Genomic DNA, 20,983 nt, shown 5'->3' on the forward strand with positions numbered 1-20,983 from the left:
GTTTATTATTTAGGGAGCATTATAAATAGTTATGTTTTTAAAAGAAAAAAACTACTATTGTTATAAATAACACATTCAATTGAACTAAATTATGCATGCCTATTTAAATATATCTACACATGGTTTGTGTATATCGTATATATATATATACATATATATTATTCATACCTTCGGTGTATAGGACGCAAGCAGATTTTGACATCAGATTTTGGAGAAAAAAGTGTCTTATACACCGAAAAGTACGGTAATTCAATTTAAAAATAAGTAGAAAATGTCACCAATACATAATTTTAGTAAATAGCTAAGATATATCACTTAATTCATTTAACATCAAAAACTAAGTGCTGTCACCAGTCCATTATTTTCCCAACTAAGCAAGAGGTAAGACTTAGTCTATTTAGAAAATAACTGAGAACTGTCAACAGTACATATTTTCACCTATTAACTAATACTCAAATCATTTCTATAAATTGCTAACAACTGTCAACATTTCATATTTTTCACATCTATGTAAAAAATAGGACTTAATTCATTTTTAAAACATAACTAAGACCTGTTACCAGCACTTAATTTCAACCACTAACTAAGAAGTATGACTTAATTAATTTAGCAGTCCACAGTTTCAACAACTAGCTAGGAGGTATGACTTAATTAATTCAAATTAAGAATGACTAGAAACTGTCCACAGAACATAATTCAAAACTAAGTAATGTATATGATTTAATTCATTTTTTCAAAAATAACTAAGAACATAATTTACACAACTATCTTAAAAGTATGACTAAATTTATTTTAAGAAATAACTAAGAACTGTCACCAGTCCATACTTTTAAACAAGTAGCTAAGAGATATGAGTCAATTTCTCTTAGAAAATATCTAAGAACCCTCACCAGTGCATGATTTCCACAGCTATCTAAAAGATATGACTTGATTCATTTTAAAAATAACTAAGAACTGTTACAGCACATGTTTCAACAACTTAGACTCAGTTCATTTTAAAAGTAACTAATAAATGTACAAAGTCATAATTTTAACAACTAACAAAGAAGCATAACTCAATTAATTTTAACAACTAACTGAAAATTCGATTATGAGGAACCCACTTTGAGACTAATAATGCTTGGAGACGGCTTGAATGGGTAATGAAGAAAAACTTTAATATAAGTTTAACATAATAGCAAATGTACAATGTTTCGACAAGGTTTTGTCATCATCAACTAACTAAGAAGCACAACTCAATTCCTTTTTAAAATATTATTGAGAACTAGCTCTTATTGGTACATATTTTCAAGAATTAACTAAGAGGTATGATTTAATCTATTTATAAAAATAACTTATGATTTAATTTATTTATTAAAATAACTTATGTTTAATCTATTTATTAAAATAACTTATGATTTAATCTATTTATTAAAATAACTTATGATTTAATCTATTTATAAAAATAACTAAGAACATAATTTTCACAGTAAAAAAAAAATTGTAATTAATTATTTTTTAACAATAATGTTAGAAATGTTACCAATATTCTTTAAGAAATTAATGAGTATGACACTCGTATGTTTAACAGTAAACTATAAAAGATACATTTACTATCCTAAATACACAAGCCAAGAATATGTTCCTTCAGAGAATTTTGTAATAAACTAAATGATGGTTTCATTGTTAGGATAGATGTTATCTTATGGGTTTTATAAATACATTGAAGTTGTTACCTTAGAGCTTCATTTGTTTGTGTTTAAGAGCAAAGTTAGAGATATATATAAGTTATCATTTTATCAAGAGTACGTCTAGCATATCTTTCTCCATAAAGTTACTATATCAACTGGTTTCCCATCAATCTTTCCACCTGGAGGATACAGATTTGAAAAAGATATTACTAGTTATTACCTTATAAACAGGTAAGTCCAGCATATCTTCCTCCATGAAGTCAATATCACGGGATGTCACCATACCAACCAGTTTTCCACCAACCTTCCCATTTTCAGTAATTGGGATTCCACAAAAACCATATTTTTTCTTGACTTCAAGTACATCTTTCACTTTGTCATTTGAACATAAAATCACAGGATCTTGAATAAATCCATGCTTGTACTTCTGAAAAATTAAAATTAGTGTAACTTTTTATACAAGCTTACTTTATAATAGCAGCCATTTCTAAGTTCAGAAAGTATTACTTTCTAGCCATTATGAATACAGGAAAAATCAGACAGTGTGCAGTTGTAAATATTTAAGAGTGGTTGGTTGTAATTAAGCACAAAACTACACCATGGGCTATCTGTGATCTGCCCACCACAGGTGTCGAAACCTAGTTTCTAGCATCGTAAGTCCACAGACATACTGCTGTGCCACAGGGGAGGGCCTTTAAGAATGGAGATTATTTCCATTCATTACTTGTTACATTTTAAGAGTTAATATCTGCATTCATTTTTTCACTGTGTTTTATATATTTCAAATGTTAAAATATGTATTCAATGTGCATGACATGTCTTAAATGTTTAAACCTGCATTCATCATGTGTGACACGTTTCAAGTGTTTAAACCCATATTAACTGTGTGTGTGCCACATTTCAAGAATTTAAAACTCTTATTCATTTTGTGTGACATACTTCAAGAGATCAAACCTATAGTCATTAGATGTGACATGTTTCCAGAGTTTAAATCCATTTCTTCAAGAGTTGAAATATCAAAAATTATAATGAGTTAATAATCAAAAGTGTTATTGTGTAGAAGCCTGTCATATTACTAGTTTGTAAAGCTTTCTTTTAACAAGTTTTTAAACATATTTGTTGTTTTTCAGCATTAATAACCATTAATATGTTTGAAATTATCTGTTACAATTTTCCTTAATAGTCATTTGATGTCATTACTTGAAGTACTGAATGAATTAAATGAATATTTATTAATCCAAGCATTTCTGAATTTTAAAAAAATGAAAAAAAAAAGTTCATGATTATTCTGGGAAGCTGCATTGTGAATTAAAGAAATGAACTGTTAAGTAATTAAAAATTACTTGTTTTTAATATCTAGGAAAACACAGAACCACAAGAAATTGTTGTAATGGGCTTGCAAAATTGTCAGTAAGCATTCACCATGTGATTTATTTTAATGAAGTTCTATTTTTCAATAAGTTTGAGTCAGCTATTAATCACAGTCAAAAACCCTTTAGCAAACAGTTATGGCACAATGAGGAGAAAGTAACAACTTATGGAATAAAGGAAGATAAACTGTCATATTTTATACTTTTCCATAATAATTAAGCATACACAGTGAAATTCAGTCACCAAATGATTCTCAGATGGTATAAATATGAAAACTAAGGATTAAAAACTTAAAACTGAAATAAGATATTTTATTAAAATGCACATTAACCAAATAAGCCAGTAACTTCACTTGGGAAAGACAAGTTTCGTGGACAATAAGAGGAAATGGAAGTTCCTAGGATTCAGACAAAAAACCACAGATTTTATGAATTTAAACAAAAAAAATGTGTTTTATGGATCACAAGAGCAAAAAAAAACTGGATTCCAATAGTAACAATATGCTTTGTTGTTTTCGACAATAAATATATTTCTTAAATTCCAACACAAAACATAGATTTCAAAGATTAAAAAATGGGTTTCATGGTCTCAACAACAAATGGATTTTATAGATTCGAAGAAAGAGCACAGATTTTATAGATCTAAAGAGAAGTATAAATTTATATATTTGAAAAGAAAGCAGAAATTTAATGAATTATAATGAAAATATAATTCATAGATTCCAACAAGAAGCACAGGTTTCATGGATCTCAAAAAAAAAAAACTCATGTTTCTCTGACAAGAACCATAGGTTATATGAATTCTAACAAAACTTAAGATGTCGTTGATTAAACAGGAAATACCTTTATGGTTTAAAACAGAGACATGGTTATGTAGATTCTAACAATAAACACTAACTTCATGGATCCCCATTCCAATTCATCCTAAAACTATTACTTTGCTCAAAATCAGAGATTACCTAAACAATTATCAGTTTCTGCAACCTTAGGTCTGGTCAGTCCAATTAAATCAAATACAGAGAACTGAGTATGTTATATTAAAATGATTTTCAACATTCAAATCTGCAAGTCATGTAACAACCACGGCCAATATCAGAGGCATTTTTAACACTTCCAACTACTTGATACCATTTTCTTAGGGGGCCCATCCATACTGATTAGCTACAGGTACAGAAATTTATAAGTTTTTTTTTGCATTACTGTGGGGGTCCACAACACAATGGGTTCATCAGTGCATTGCTCCAATTGCACCAACATTAAATATGCCACTGGCCAATATAAAGTCACAGTAAAAGAACAACATTTTTATATTGTTTGGCATTCCATAAGTAGTATGATGTCACCAAAAATTTATCATTTTTCAAAAGGGGTATTAACAACTCTTTCACATGCAAAATATTCATACACTCAGATCATAAGAATCTGTTCACATCAGGGACTTAGAATTTCCAAGAAGATATCTCGTGTCCTTAACTGTATTAACTGGAAAATAAAGAATATGGAACAATTTGAATTACTGGAAATATAAAGAAAGTTGCTTCCAAGACATACTAGTTTAACTACCACATATGTCATGTAGAGGGCTATTCAAATGAGCACTAAGAAACCATCATCCTCATACATTTGATGGATTATGAAAAGTTTCAGGGAGAAAGGGTGTTCTTTGAACATGACAACCTTACTACAGATCCTTTTTCAATAGAAACTACACTGCAGCTAGGCTATTGTCAAGATGCATAGTTGTCAGATAGAGCATGACTGCACATCACAGAAAACATGAAGTGCAAAATCATTTTAATATAATGTACCCTATTTCTGTATATCAGTCAAACCCAAACAAAAATATCTGTACAATAACTAGTTGAAACCCACATTTTTAAACTCTATATGTTTCAGAAGCACTATTAAATAAATAAATAAAATGTTAATCTAGTCTCCAACTGCTCTTTATGATACTTACCTTTACCTTATGCACTTCAGCAGCTTGAAAGTCAGCACTGAAGTTATGGTGAATGAAACCAATTCCTCCACACAACTAAACAAAAGAAACTGAGATAATCCTATTTCTTCCTCTTGTGTTAACATAAAACTAGAGAAATAATATATAAACAAGAACTTTCTTCAAACGTTTTTTTCTAAGAAAGTACAAAGAATAAAATAAAAAATTATGGAAAAATGAAAATATTAGTTCTCAGAGATGTTAGAGCTGGAGGCGCTGTAGCACCCAGACTTTTATATATTTCAGTTATATAGCAGCTGTAAATTATATTATCATATTAATTTTTTAGGTGGCATGCCCTCAGAACCCCTAGATTGGCACAGAAGCTGCTGTTACGTTTCCGTTCGTTAGTTAATTTTCCGTAACTCCGTTCCGACGAAACATTAGCGACACAAGTCCTTTCTTAAATAAAACTGGTTTATTCTTTCCGAATACAACTTTATGATACACTTAATTTCAACAGTCGCTCTATAACAAACGCTATAACTCACGAGCTCGACTTCAACAATACTCCGTTCAATTACACACTCTCTGACTACAGTTCAATTACTCATTACCTACACATTGTCCCGTCACGTTGTGGCCATCTTATATAAACCAACTATCCCCAATCTAGTAATCTCCCGACAATTCACGAACGTTCGAGAAAGAAGTGGCGTGATACTAGTCACGTGACCTCGCTGACGCAACACTGCTAAAAGCTGTTCCTTATACTTTCAATCTCTCATAGTAAATTCTGAATGTCTAGCCAAGCACCCCACTTTGCAACTCCTTCCTATACCACTGCCAATAGAAATATTTGCTGCATCTTCATTTATATGACATGGGTTAGCCCTATTTTAGAATGTAAAGAAATTCATCTGGTAACAACTAAAACTATAAGTATAACCCAGTATAAGTTATAATGGTAAGATAGTAACATATCGCTATGTCAAACAACAAATCATATTCTCCTAAAATATTGAAGTTGTATTAAATTTTAAAGAGGACCGACTGTTGATACCTGTTTATCACTATCAGTGTATTAAATGACAAATAATGTTGTCTGTAACTTTCAAACGATGTTACATGACTGCTAAAAGAACCACCTGGTAGCACAAAACGTTAAAATATACCATTTTCATTTTGCATATAACTTTCAAACTACGTTACATGAGTATATATAGAACCACCTGGTGACACATATCACTATGACAAATATATATCGTTTTGTGTAAATTTTAAATAACACTAACAGTGTATAAAGATAAAATACGATGAGACTGATTTTTTTTAACAAGGAGATTTACTATTAATCAAGTATGCAGCAGTAGAAAGAAGTTTTAATCGTGATATTGTTGAAGAGTAAAAAAAAAGAAAAAAAACGGGGATAAAATATTACCTCAAACCACTCACTGAAAAAATTAAGAAAGAGAGGTTTCTATTATCATTTACATCTGGTTTATATTGTCAAATAATGCAACAATTTAGAAAATAACAAATTGTCTTTCCGATTTATTAACCGATGATTGAGGTTAGCCAGATTCTTAATATACCTTAAAATAAAATTGATTTAATGAAAAACAAACCTCGTATATACAAAATAACATATGAATGTGGGAATATTTGTATAAGACAGACCAAAAGAAATTTCAAATACAGAATAAATGAGCATAAAAGAAATATTGAAAGTAGTAATACAAAGATCTCACCTTTAGCTGAACCTATTAATGAAACTAAATAAATGATTAAATGGGGGAAAAAACTGTTATTTTGTTAAACCATGCGATCGATCATTAAAGCTAATAATATCTGTGAATCTATAGAACTAATTAAATATAGTAAAAATAACTTTAACGTATTAAATAAGGGTGAAAGAACAGAGGATAATGTTGTTAATAGATGGCGTGAAATTATTGAAATTATATTTGTATGTAAATGTTATCATGTTGTTTTTGAAAAAGTATATAAAAGTCTTAACTCTTGCGAAATGTTACTTTCCTTATTATGACGCAATAAGAAGTCTAAACATGTAGAATGTATGAGACTGTTCCCAGTCTCACGGTATTTTATCTTTATAAAGTAGCTTATTAAGTAAATATTTTATTGTAATTTAAGAATGGTTTGTTTGTTTGTTTTTGAATTTCGCGCAAAGCTACACGAGGGCTATCTGCGTCAGCCGTCCCTAATTTAGCAGTGTAAGACTAGAGGGAAGGCAGCTAGTCATCACCACCCACCGCCAACTCTTGGGCTACTCTTTTACCAACGAATAGTGGGATTGACCGTCACATTATAACGCCCCCACGGCTGAAAGAGCGAGCATGTTTGTTGTGACGGGGATTCAAACCTGCGACCCTCAGACTGCGAGTCAAGCGCCCTAACCACCTGGCCATGCGGAGCCCATTGTTTTGATTAATACCCGCTGGTGGTCCACAGTTTTGTGCTTGATGGTGATAGATTCCTTTATTTTTCCTCATTTGGTGTTTTCTTCTCTGTCTATTATTTTTCCGTTTTTTAGAGTATATTAGGTGGTCGTTTTCTGAACGTGAAAGGTTCCAGCCGATGTGTTTGTAGCACAGTTTTTAATGTGTCTTTAGTGTTCCTTGAATTTTACCTATAACGAGCATTGTGTTTCTTCAATGTATTGCTTACTACACTCACGCTGAGAAATATAAACCGTGTTCTTTGAGAGAGGATTTGAAACTTTGAATTATGCTTTCATAAGAATATTGCGTTGTGAAGGAGATCTTATGAAAACTATGGTGATGTTAAGTTTATTCATTTTTCTTCGAAGTTTCTCCTCGAGGACTGGTATGAATATGAGAAAAAAATATATATTTCTTTCCTTTGTGATTTGTCAAGTTGTGGTCCCTTAATAGTTCAGACGGGTTGACCATGTAGCATAATAATAATTTATTTAAATCTATTGTTCGCCAGAGAGAGTTTGTTATGATGTAACAACGATGTGTTGAGCAAGTAGCGTCTCAAATGTTTGGAAGAGTTGGGGAGAAATAGTGTAATACAGGGTTTCCCAAACATCTATCATCCACACCCCCTCTTTAATAAATATAGTTCCTTGCGCGTGCCCCTCTCTTTTTTAAGTGAGGGAAAGAGTGAGTTAAGTGACATGATATAATACAAGGATACACATTAAAATTATATATGTGTTGTAGTAATTACTTATTCTTTTCAGTAATAAAAAATATATTAAAACACTCAACTTTGCATTATTGCACAATGGATAAGAGATCACTTGCACCTCCCTGGGAGGGTGCGCCCCACACTTTGGGAAACATTGGTGTAATATATATATAAATACAAGTGTGTTAATGAGAGAATAAATAGTGGGTCAGTTAGAGTTAATCAGTTATTTAGTAAGTAATTAAGTCAGTGCTGTATACTTTTGTTGAATTTGTACGGTTCTTTTCTTTAGTGTGCAATGTTTACTCATGAATGGAAAATATATTGTAATCAACTTTATTATTTTTAATTCATGAGCTATGAAGTAATTCTATATTTTTTACTTCAATATAAACCTTTTTACTCTTATTGAAGTAAAAGTTTTTAATAGCTAAATATGTTCAAATGACTAGCTTTTTGTTTTACAGATGCCACATTGTGTGCTTACTTACAGCCATTGCTATAGCCATGTCAGACTCAGTCACTGTGTCCATCGGGGATGACACCAAAGGAGCTGTCAATGCAAGTTTCTTAGTCAAAAGGGTGGTAATATCCTATGGAAAAATATTGCATCAAATATTATAAGTAAAGACGAGCATAAATCAGAGCTCAAAATATAAAATTACGTTTACATGGCAAAACATATTTACCAGTAAGCAAATGTTTTATTTAAAAAATATTCATAACTACAGAACAATTTAATGTAGTTGAATCAAAACTGTAAAATAAGTATTCCTTATAAAAAAATATGTTAGATCATGTTATTTTCCACAAAGTCCAGTTAAAGAATTATAGAGAGATGAGTAGTTTGTTTGTAGTTATGCACAAAGCTACACAATCTGTGCTCTGCCCACCACGGGTATCGAAACCCAGTTTCTAGCGTTGTAAGTCCGCAGACGTACCGCTGTGCCACTGGGAGGGCAGATGAGTAGTTACCGTTTAAGATATGATATTTAAATATAAAGGAGCAAATTATTGATAAAACATGATTCCACACAATAACATATTCTGAAAAAAACTACAATAAAATATTACACAAGAACAATGTAGGTTTATAAAGTAGATTATCCCAATTAGAGCAAACATATAAACTTTAAAATTGAATTTGTAAATCTATCCGAGAACTGCAAAAAAAATCAAATTCAAATTAAAGAAACATTCCCAAATTAAACAGTAGATTTATGCATGTACAACAAAAATCCCAACTACTGATTCAAGAATCGCTCTCATTTTAAATTAGACGTCATTTCAAGTAAGGCTAAATATCAAACAGTGTTTCCAGAAACCTAAATCATTCCAAGTAAAATTAAATTTCCACTACTAATTCAAAAACACTCCCAATATAAAATGTAGGTCATTCCAATTACAGCAAAAAACCTCGTCTATAAATACAATAAACACCCCCACCCCCCCTTTAAACTGCAAACATAAGTTTTCGTAACAGATGAAAAATATAAATTCATCCCGACATTTATCAGGTGAATATACAAAGATGCTCCAAATTTAAACATATTTACTAAAAACTTTAAATTTAAACTGTAAACCTGAGTATTGACAACACAAGTCTTAGATACAAATACAGAAATATTTCAAGTTCTTATTATCAAATCAATCTATAAGCAAAAACTCCCACCTCACATGTAAAAATACTACAACGTTCAAATGCAACAATATGTACAAGTTTAAAAAAGGAGGTTGATTACGTTATAATAAAACTATTTTAGAACTTCATCACATTCTTGCAGTCCACGTTACCATGTCACGCCAAGATCTATCTGACAACAATGCCTCTTGAAAGTAGACCTGCAGCATAGTTTCCGTTGCAAAATTCTCCGACGTAAGGCTGTCGTGTTCAGAGCTCACCATTCCTTCCTGCATGGTTTCCTAATCCATCGTGTGTACCAGAACAACAGTTTCCAAGCACCCGTTTCAACAGTTTAATCCCAGAGAAATCTATAAGTGCTGTATCGATCAAGTTGACAGGTATGTCTTCGTATGGAATAGCATGAATACCCATTTCATTCTTCAGCTGTTTGAGGTATGTGACGGCTGAACTGATATGTCGTGGAAGCAGCTTGTGTACACATAATTTGTGTCGCTTCTCCAGGCGAAGATCCTTCTTAATTATGATGTGTTCTGTTGCCTGTGGAACATGGATGGCTTTTGCCACTGACCTTTTTGTTTGTGAATTCTCGCCTGTTAAAAAATGCCGCATTGTGCATACCACGACTGGGGTACGAATTGTTGCTGGTCTCTTTCAAGACGGTCCTGGTGTCCAAGTTGGGCCATATTACTTTATTTTTCATAAAAATTATGTACAAAAGTTACCCTCATCTTGTAAATTGTAAAATTCCTGGTCTGAACATACCTTTATGATATGAGTGTATTGATAATTTACATCTGAAAGAACTGTCACATAACTTTCCAAAAGCTATCAATCTTCAGTTTTACCACATTACTTATGAATCGAGAATTACTGTAAAAATATAGTTCTGATACAATCCGTTCCACCACTGCCTCATATCAACTCTGGCTTTCACGTGAGTTGCTGATTTTAGTATTCAAAATATTATTAATATAACGTACTCAACCGTCCGTTGAACACTAATTTCTATATTGAAGCACAATCTGTACTAACCTGTATATATGACAGGGTAGTTAAAACAGTTAGTTTACACTCTTTACCTGGTTTACTTTCATATCAGTTAGCACATTTTTTTAGAGTTGAGAAGTAACTTTACTTACCACATCATCTGAAGTAAAGTCAATGTAGCCAGGAAGAATAAGAAAGTCACTGAAATAATTTAACATTGCAAAAAATTAACCACATCTTATCATAAACGTAACACCTTAAAATCATTTATATAATTTATTTATGTAAAATGTTTTTCTCACATTTTTTGATATGAAGTTTTCTGTTAGAGGTTTTATTTCAAAATATGTGCCTAATCTGATTTTTGAAAATTAAAACCAAGAAACAGACTAGTCTTATTGATCTCTAAGCAGAAATATTGCTAATTCGTTAGTTAAGAAACAAAGAAGCGACCCCCCCCCCCAACAACAACGTGCGAGGTATGGCATGTCTGGTGGTTAGGGTGCTCGAATCGCACTCTCCGGACCATGAGTTCCAATCCCATTACCGAACATGCTCGCCCATTGTCGTAGGAGCGTTATAATGTGACGGTCAATCCTACTTTTCGTTGGTAAAGAGTAGGCCAAGAGCTGGCATTAGGTGTTATTGACTTCCCTCTGTTCTATCTGAATTAAATACGGCTAGCACGAGTAGCCTTCGAGTCGCTTTATGTGAAATTCAATAAAGAAACGAACAATGTACAAACTGTTGTTTAAAATTAAAAGCTAAGGAGAAAACTAGTTTTTATCCATTTCTAAAAGAAAATACTATTATTTCGTTAGTTATGAAATAACCTGCAAAAACAATATATAAACTATTATCTGAAACTTAACGGGGTCATACTTTATGTTTTCCACACCTTTAGTTGAAAGGTCAAAATTTCAAAATAATGTTGTTTTTCATAGTTCCCCTTTCGGGAAGATGTGAGGCACTCAAGTGAGTTATAAACTTTACTCTTCTCTAAGTGGCAAGGAGATTAGGCGAATACCAAGCCTAATGATCTGATTCTTTTACAGGAATAAAAATGTTATATTTAAATTAACACACGAGATCATGGCCAGGTGGTTAGGGCGTTCGACTCGCATTTTGCGGGTCGCGAGTTCGAATCACGGTTCCACCAAACATGCTCGCCCTTACAGCTGTGCGGGCGTTATAAAGTTTCGGTCAATCCTATTATTCGTTGGTAAAAGAGTTGGCGTTGGGTGTTGATGACTAGCTGCCTTCCCTCTAATATTTCACTGCTAAATTAGGGATGGCTAACGCAGATAGCCTTCGTGTTGCTTTGCGCGAAATTCAGAACAAAACCAACCAAAGAAAGAACGATATTCGTTTGATATGTCAGGAAAGTCGGAAAAATAATTGAATCTGATTTTCATAATTGTTTGATTTTTTGTCGATGGGATGGCATCTGATCACTTAGAAGACATTGAGGATATCGATCGCTAGTGCCCCTTGGTGGCTTATAATGCCAAAAAATCGGGTTTCAATACCACTGGTGGGAACAGCACAGATAGCCAGTCCACTGTATAACAGAAACGATCACCAGTTAGTTTCTGTTATTCTATAAGAGTTCGAATCCCGCTCAGGGCGATTTGTTTGAAATTCTCATTCGATAGCTAATATACAATAATTTCAAAAAGTTATAATTCCTAATTCATTTGTGACCAAAGAGCCAGCTCAATAGTATCTAAACTGTTATTTGAAACCTATAAACCAATCAACAGGCTAGTTCTTATCCATCTCTAAACAGGAATATTCCTAATTCATTTGTGACCAAAGAGCCAGCTCAACAGTATCTAGAGTGTTATTTGAAACCTATAAACCAATCAACAGACTAGTTCTTGTCCATCTCTAAAGAGAAACATTGCTAATTTATTAGATATGAAACAGTCTGCCTAACAATATCGAATTTCTTATTTAAATTAAACGGAGTAGCCCAATAATGAGTTGTTCTCATTCACTTCTAAACAGAAACCTTGCTAATTAATTAGATATAAAACAGCCTAATCAACAATATCTTATACATATTAAAACATAATTTTGTTTTGTGTTAAAGATCCAATCTGTTCACAACATATTACGTCATTATTTATTCTTCTTTTATTAATACAAAGTAAGTGTTTTTTATGGGTTTTTTCGTGGACCCAAAATCTCCTATTATTAGTTGGATTTGATCGTCTTCTCGAGAATATATTATATTCAACACAAATTAATTTAAAAACAGTTGCATTAACCAAAACAGTTACTAAATTATTTCTATATATAGTGTTAAATCAATTGAGGTAAAACCGTAATTTTTTAGGTTCAAACAACTAGCACAATGTATAATGTTAATAACATTGGTTTATAATATCGTCGTGTAAATCAAACACAAAAGGAAGAATTACCATTTGAATTAATATAGATGTATCACTTCAATAAAACTGCCATAGAAACAACACTGAACATTATTCTTACTTAAATGTCAGCCCATCTCCAGTTCTAAAAAGTTCCTCTCCTGAAAGTCCGTCATAACCGAACCTTTGTCGTCCCTCGTCACTCAACTTATTATCAGCCATTAGTAATTAATTTAATAACAATTCACCATTTTCTACAACCATCTACTCACGTTATTTCACTTTATACATCCTTCCGTTCTATATTAATCTCGTTTACAGCTGTTCATTGACTCTGATTAGTCATGTGGATTGCTCTTTCGTCCAATAAAATGGCATCAACTAAGTAGCGTTAGTATCAAATGATTCTGAAGAGATTCTTTAATTACTACGTTACAGCAACTCACTTTTTTTATGTAATCATTTACATTGCATGTTTAAGTTGCTTCTAATTAACTAACGTTAATTTAATCGTCAGCTTATGGTCATGTATAAAAGGCAAAGAATAAGGTCTGTACGATAGGGACTTCACATACAAATGACGGCCAAAAAATAAATATTTGTTGTGGAAGTTATTTCCCCTTTGAAGGAGCTACTATACAAAATTCTAGCAAAAATGAGGTCCATTTGTTCAAACATGATTAGGTAAAGCTCTTTTTTTTACTATTTTGCATCCATTTTCTAATGTTAGCGTCATCTTTAAACAACTTCAGTATTTATTGCATGTTGTTCATTCTTATGAGAAGCGATAATTATAAAAATATGATATCATTTAAACATGGCTATTTTGTCATAAAAACTATTTTGTAGTGAAGTGTCATAATACATTACTTCTCATATTTCGAAATTTCTAAACCTTTCACATTGGGATGTAAATGGACATGCAAAAGGTCTCCGTTGAATAAATCTATATTAATTTTATTTATAGCCCACGTATCATTCAATGTAGTAGAAACTTATTCAATAGATATAGTCGGTATTCAAAGATATTTGCCACAATGCTTATCGAGTGACTCACATTAAAGTCATGTTAGTAAGATATCGTTTAGTCATGCTGAAGAAATGTGTCGTAAGCTATGTAAATAGTGGACCTAAAGGGAAAAGGCGCGTATATGGACTGAGTTGTTTTAAAAGAGAGAAGAAACGACCGCTAAAGTTGGTGTAAGTTATAACTAATGTCATTAAAAGTACTATTATTTCCAACGCTGTGCATCTGGTGACATCTCTCTCTCGACGTGAGAGTGAAACTGATGCAAACTACGCTTCTCCTCTACATTCCATTATTGGATCATCCTTGACTTAATTGTAAACGTTATACTCATTTCAACGGACAGCAAACATGATAAATGTACTCAGCCCTTCTACCATTTTTGGAACACGAACTCAAGTATTTGTTGTGCATAGTGCTATACCTGATGAATCACTGTACTGCAAAAGTAAACTAGATAGAGAATATTTTGTGCCCTAATCTTGCCAGGAAAGGTGAAAAACTATCATTTGTAAGAGAAAGGATGTGGTTAATATTTTAAGGAATACAAGGGCAGTAGCGAAAAGATTAATTTAAATAGATTTTGATAAGTCTCATAAGTTAATTCACACTAAAAGCTTTAATTTTATTGCGCTGTCCCTAGTTTCAGTTAGATTGTCACTTTTAGGACTCCATCTTTGAAGAATATCCATGAAAGATCTGAAGGAATCGGGTTGGAGGAATTTCCTCGTTAAACTACATATTGAATTATTCAACCTTACTACAATTCTAGATTTAGAAAATGTTTTTGATGTAAAGAAAGCAATGAAAAATGGTCTGCTTTGGTGAGCGATTTCTCTCCTCCTCTGTATTTTGAATTTTGATACTCATCCACCAAGAATTGATATCAAACCACATCTATCGCTTTCAAGGGGCATAAGGAAGAGAAGAACTCGAAATTTTGTATGCTTATTTATAAAAAGCATGCCAAGTATGCATTCCAGAGGCGAAGTTACAGTACGCTCAAGTAGCAGTCACTTGTCAAACTAATGATGGTCCTAACCACTGCTTTGTACATTGTAGCAGTCACTTGACAAACTAATGATGGTTCTAACCACTGCTTTGTACATTGTAGCAGTCACTTGACAAACTAATGACGGTTCTAACCACTGCTTTGTACATTGTAGCAGTCCTTTGTCATACTTTACTAAAAGGCGAAATAATGATATAACAGTTATTCATCACCTATTTTGAAAGAACACCGAAATCATTTGAACCTGAATACAACCACATGACGTTGTATTGTGGATAGAGGATTTAAGGATGCAGTGGACCTCCTCCACAAACTAGGTGTTGAAACCCAAATGTTATTTCTTCAACGAAAAGTTTATAACCAGTATTCTACAGAGAAATCCAATATTTCAAGGCTTGTCACAAATGTGCATTGTATGGTAAAAGCAATAAAATTTCGCTTAATGCAGTAGAAGCTGTGGACATGGTTTTACCAACCTACGGGTTTTTCTCTGACCAAAATTATAATGATGAATAATTCTTCATGATATTTACAACAACGAATAATCTACAAGATGAAACTTTTGCCTACCCTTTGAATTTCTTTAATCACATGTACTGTATTCATGTTACCACACAAGTGTTGAAAGCAATAAAAATGATCAGTAAAAATCGTTTTTAATCTAGCCCATACTAACCACAAATTATCATATTTTGCATACCATGTACACTAAGTGTTGAGATTCCACCTCCATTCGCTGTCTGATCCATATCTTCAGGTATGAAAACTAGTCTTGGGAGTAGGTGATATATATATATATGCTGTTTGAGTGCCAGGAGTCACATCACTGGCATAATGTGTTGTGCCTGCAAGACACGGGCAATACCAAGATAGTATAGGTGGATCACTCTAACTGTCATGACGAATCCAGGGAGAATACGTTACCTCAAACATGAATGAATCCGTTAAATTAAAGTAATGTAGAGAAATGGTAAATTATTGATTTTCTATTAAATGTTAGTCGGTTAAAAAGTTAATCGAATACGAAAGTTATTTTTCTTTTATTAAATTAATTTTAGCCCAGAAACTCGGATAGCTAGCATAAAATTACTCAGTAGAACAGATAATTTAGGTAAGTTATCCAATAAAACAGATAACTCAGACAACAAATTAACTAGAAAGACGGATAGCTTAGATAACAAACCACCCAGCAAGAGAGATAGCATATGATGACTAGTTACCCATAAGGTCGAATAGCTTAGGGTGACTAGTTACCCAACAAGACAGATAGCCTACGATAACTAGTTGGCCAACAAAATCGAAAAACTTAGATAACAAATTATTCAGCAAGACGGATAGCTTAAGATGACTGGTAATCCAGCAAGACCTATAGCTTTTGGTGGTTCAGTATACAGTAATTCGGAAAACTTAGATAACAAATTACTCATCGAGACTGATGGCTGAGATCCTTAGATGACAAGTTACCCAGCAAGATGGTAACTTAACGAGTTACCCAGTAAGACGAAAGGCTTAGATAATAAGTTGCCGAGCAAAATGGAAATATATATATAAAAAGTTACCAACAAAACACTAAGGGCTTGGAATAGCTAGATATCTAGTAAAATGGGAATTTAGATAAAAAATTAGTAAAGAAAACTAAGAGTATAAAGTAATCATTTATTAAGTGATATATTTGGTATAATGGTACACCCACCAAGATAGACAGCTTAGGTTAGCGAGATGGATATCTTAGGATAACGAGTTATTCACAAGATGGACAAATTACAATAATGAATAACCCAGCAAAGCAAGACAGATAGCTTATGATAACGAGAAAACCAGGCATTGCTCTAGAAAATATCTACTTTCATAGCGAAATGCGTACTTTCATTATCACAGCCTCAAATTTCAATTTAATCTACATGCCAGTCTAACGAATAAAGTTTTCTCCTAGATCTAGCCGCTTGTTACGATCACTTCGAGTTAGTGTTAGTGCAGTATGTAACTTAGGCAAGCATTAAATACTTCTAACAGTTCGGAATTAAAAAAAAAAATATGCGTATATGCATTCAAGTATAAAATGCACAAAAGAAAAAATTAATGAGATATATGTTAATCCACTGGAGTGTAAAATAATAAGAAATGACTGAAACGTATCATACGTTTTAACCAACTCGAGAACAAAATAATAATACTTGGTTAAAATGTACGACACGTTCTGACCAATAAAAGAGAACAACGGTGGTAACTAATCTTAACAGTTAAAGAAAAAAATAATGATACATGGTGAAATGTGCAGCATATTCTAACGAAGTAATGTGAATTTTTTTAATGTAATTAATTGAAATGTACGACACGTACTATCCAACTTAACAGAAAAATTATGATAATTAATAGAAATATATAATATAAATTAACTAACTTACACGATATGAATTTAGGTACTAAACCATAAAGTGGTGAAAATCTACTGAAATATACGATATTATTTAACTAACTCAGCAAAGGAATAATAACCCCAGTTAACAAAATTCTATTGTTTTTCTGTATTTTACAAAATATATTGTGAAGTTTATTGCTTCTACCGACCTGAGTCTAAAAACATAATTGAAAGCTTTCTATCGGGTCTAGATTCCCACAGACCAAACATTTAGTTTTTATCTATGTAGAAATTTATTTGGTTGGGCTATTATGATTACATTGAAATACAATTGCAAACAAAGCATTTATATGACAAACAGTTTATTGATTATATTAAAAGCAAAGTACAAACAAAGGTGACTACATCAGTTTTTATGGTGTACAGTGAGGCATGAATGTATGGTGGGAACAAGTTCAGTACACATAACGAACATCCTGTATAGTCGTACAAGACATTTCACTACTTGCTAAATGTACATAATATTTTCTTATCAATTTTTATTGGATATAGTGTTATTATTACGTGTGAACTAATTATACTATATAAGAAATTTAGCTTATAAATACCTGCAACTATTTATGTGATACAGAGAAACCAAATACATTTCCTCCAGTCTTCTTTTACTGATAAAGTTTAGTTATTTTTTACTGGGAGGGAAAGTCTTTGTTAACCAGTGTAATCAACTAACTTAATAAAAAATAAATAAGATGATAAGTTCTAAGCCAAAAATAATAATTCAGTAACTTAATAAAATTTAATAATTAACTAAATTAACAAAACAAAAAGTTATCGGATAAAATATGAATTTTCTAAATGAAAGGTACAACGGTAAAAATTAACTGAAATATGCAATATTAGCTTAAGTACCCGTTCAACGCACAGGGACGACTTGGGAGCCGCCGGGCGTTACACAGAGGGATCAGATTCGAACGCCGACCTTCCAATGTCACTACCCGTGGAGGTCAAATGTTATATGTCAGGTTTGGTGATAATCGATCTTGCGGTTCTCCAATTATAAACAGACACACACACGGACTTTTGTCAGATAATGCTTTAAGTGAATCAACTAACTTAGCAGTAAAATTATTATAACCATGTGAAACATCCAATATATATTAATCTTCAGCCGAACGATAAGATTGTGATCAACAACAATGTACAATATGAATTATCAAACAAAGACAATGAAACGATCATAACAATTTTTATACGAAGCTGGTTAGCAACTCGTCACTTTACTTATATTTTACCAAGAGCAACAAATATAAGGAAACCAAAGTAAAACTATTACGTACTAAATATTTTCAATGTCAGACATTCTATTACAAAGTTAACACTCATGAGCTTGCATTATCTACTATATAAACCAAGGTGTGTGTCTGGGAAACAAATACACGGTCGTATATCTATCATTTCATATGTGCGCCAAACTCGACACAGTGATATAGGATGACATGAGGAAGGTAACGGGGGAGGGAGTTTGACCACCTCTCTAATCTAATATTGGTAGAATACTTGAAAACAGTATGTTTTTGCTTTTCAGTATTGATACCTTTATATATTTTTATTGCACTTTTAATGTTTACTATGTTAAGAAATAATAGAAGCACAATTTCCTATCTGTTACAAATGAGTTTTTATTTCACCCGTCCATTCCCAGTTAGTCTTATGATGAAGAAGCACGAGTTCCATCACGAGGAAAGTCACGAGAAACCGCGTGTTATGCTAGTGGTATTCATACAGCACTGTTTTGTTACGTTTTGCAATTTCCCCCTCTTTGTGTATTATAACTGCAGCAGAGCAGGATACATTAAGTACTATACTTCTGTATGTAGATATCTTACATTAGGGTTAAACTTCAACTCATTGCCCACTGTACTTTGGTAGCAGAGTATCTCTACCCACATTAGTAAATACAATACTTACACCTATAGACAGCAGTATCATATGCTGGATACAAGAAAATACCTTTCTCTGTACAACATTTACAACGATAGCATAATATGGTGTACTGACCGCCATACCTTGTATGTTGAACACTTGGAACCAAGTTAAAGGTTAACGTCTTGCATTTAAAAAAACTTTTAACCATAACACAATATTGTGTATCTACTGCTCTGCTTTGTACACGCACCCTATAAAACTGTACCGCTAGTTATATCTTTGTTGACTGAAACTGTCAACTAGAACAGAATACGACCAACTAAGTACTGAAATCTATACGTAAGAATTTTTAAATATCCAGAGTTTCATTGCTATATCTTTACACTTATATCAGTTATAACATGAAGCATTTGCAACGAGAATAGAGAATGATGTAGTGACTTCTCTATCTTCGTACGTGCGGCAGTTATAACTAGGTAAAAATATTATATATTGGGTTTTATACTTTGCATTTATAGCATTTATAATTGGGGTAAAGTTGTGTACTAAGTACTATACTTCGAAGGTACGAAACTTATAATCATGTTAGAATATGGTGTATTTACTGCTCTACTTTTGCATGTACAATGTTTATAACGAGGTTAGAGTATGGTGTTCTAACAGCTATGAATTTGTAGGTACAACACTTAGGACAATATAAGAGTATGATACGCTGATTGCTACACTTTGGAATGTACACCGTTTACAACGAGATAAAAGTATGGTAGACTAACATGTACTTTTGTACGAATAATGCTTACAAATAAGTTAGAGTACGGTGTATTGAGAGCTAGAACTTTACTCGAACAACAGTTGAAAATGATTCAGAAAATCTGCTAAGTGTATTTTTCATGATGTTAGATTCCTCATAAACCGTTTCGTAATAAGTATGAGTTCTGTGGTCCATCAACAGGTGTCCTAGATAGAGCATATTTCTTAACAGGCCCCTCAAGAGCCAGTGGGGGATATTTTTGTTTTAAAAAATACCAAATCCGGTTTAAAAAAAATTGAACTGAAATTTGTTGGACATGTTTATTTGCTAAAAAGAAGGCATTTCCCGCACTCCTTTGCCGTTGTGGCTGCAAAAAGTGATTTGAAGTGGTAAGGTGACTGAAATCTGTCACCACATCACGAGCTTAACGGCCAAGTACAAGAAGCATGGAAGTCTCGAAATGACACGCAGTAGTGTTCAGGAACCATTTAGAACCACCTTGGTAGATATGGTGCAGCAAGCCGAGTACAATATTATGTCTGTAGCTGCTTTCAAAATGTTCCAGTCTGCTCATCCTACTGCTGACAATCGCGATTCTTTGACCTTCCCTACCGAATTGCAGGTGAAATCGTTCGTATCTCAATTGAAAGATAAACATACAAAAGTGATACCAGAAGCATAAAAGGTTGGCAATTGCTTAATTAATGATGCTGAGAATGTGGCTTTATTGATATATAGTGAA

The 20,983-nt window shown here is 32.6% G+C and overlaps 1 protein-coding gene across 1 annotated transcript in view; it reads right to left on the minus strand.

The window, feature by feature from the left end:
• The window catches only part of LOC106462730 (inosine-5'-monophosphate dehydrogenase 2-like), a 43,292-nt gene extending 29,853 nt beyond the window's left edge, over window positions 1–13,439 (minus strand). The window contains 5 exon segments of the mRNA XM_013922681.2: window positions 1,891–2,097; window positions 5,001–5,075; window positions 8,651–8,752; window positions 10,944–10,992; window positions 13,288–13,439. Coding sequence (XP_013778135.1) covers window positions 1,891–2,097; window positions 5,001–5,075; window positions 8,651–8,752; window positions 10,944–10,992; window positions 13,288–13,388 — 534 coding nt within the window. The 5' untranslated portion in view covers window positions 13,389–13,439.
• Between the last annotated feature and the right edge of the window lie 7,544 nt (window positions 13,440–20,983).

Source organism: Limulus polyphemus, unplaced genomic scaffold (genome assembly GCF_000517525.1).
Source record: "Limulus polyphemus unplaced genomic scaffold, Limulus_polyphemus-2.1.2 Scaffold47, whole genome shotgun sequence".
NCBI lineage: Eukaryota > Metazoa > Arthropoda > Merostomata > Xiphosura > Limulidae > Limulus > Limulus polyphemus.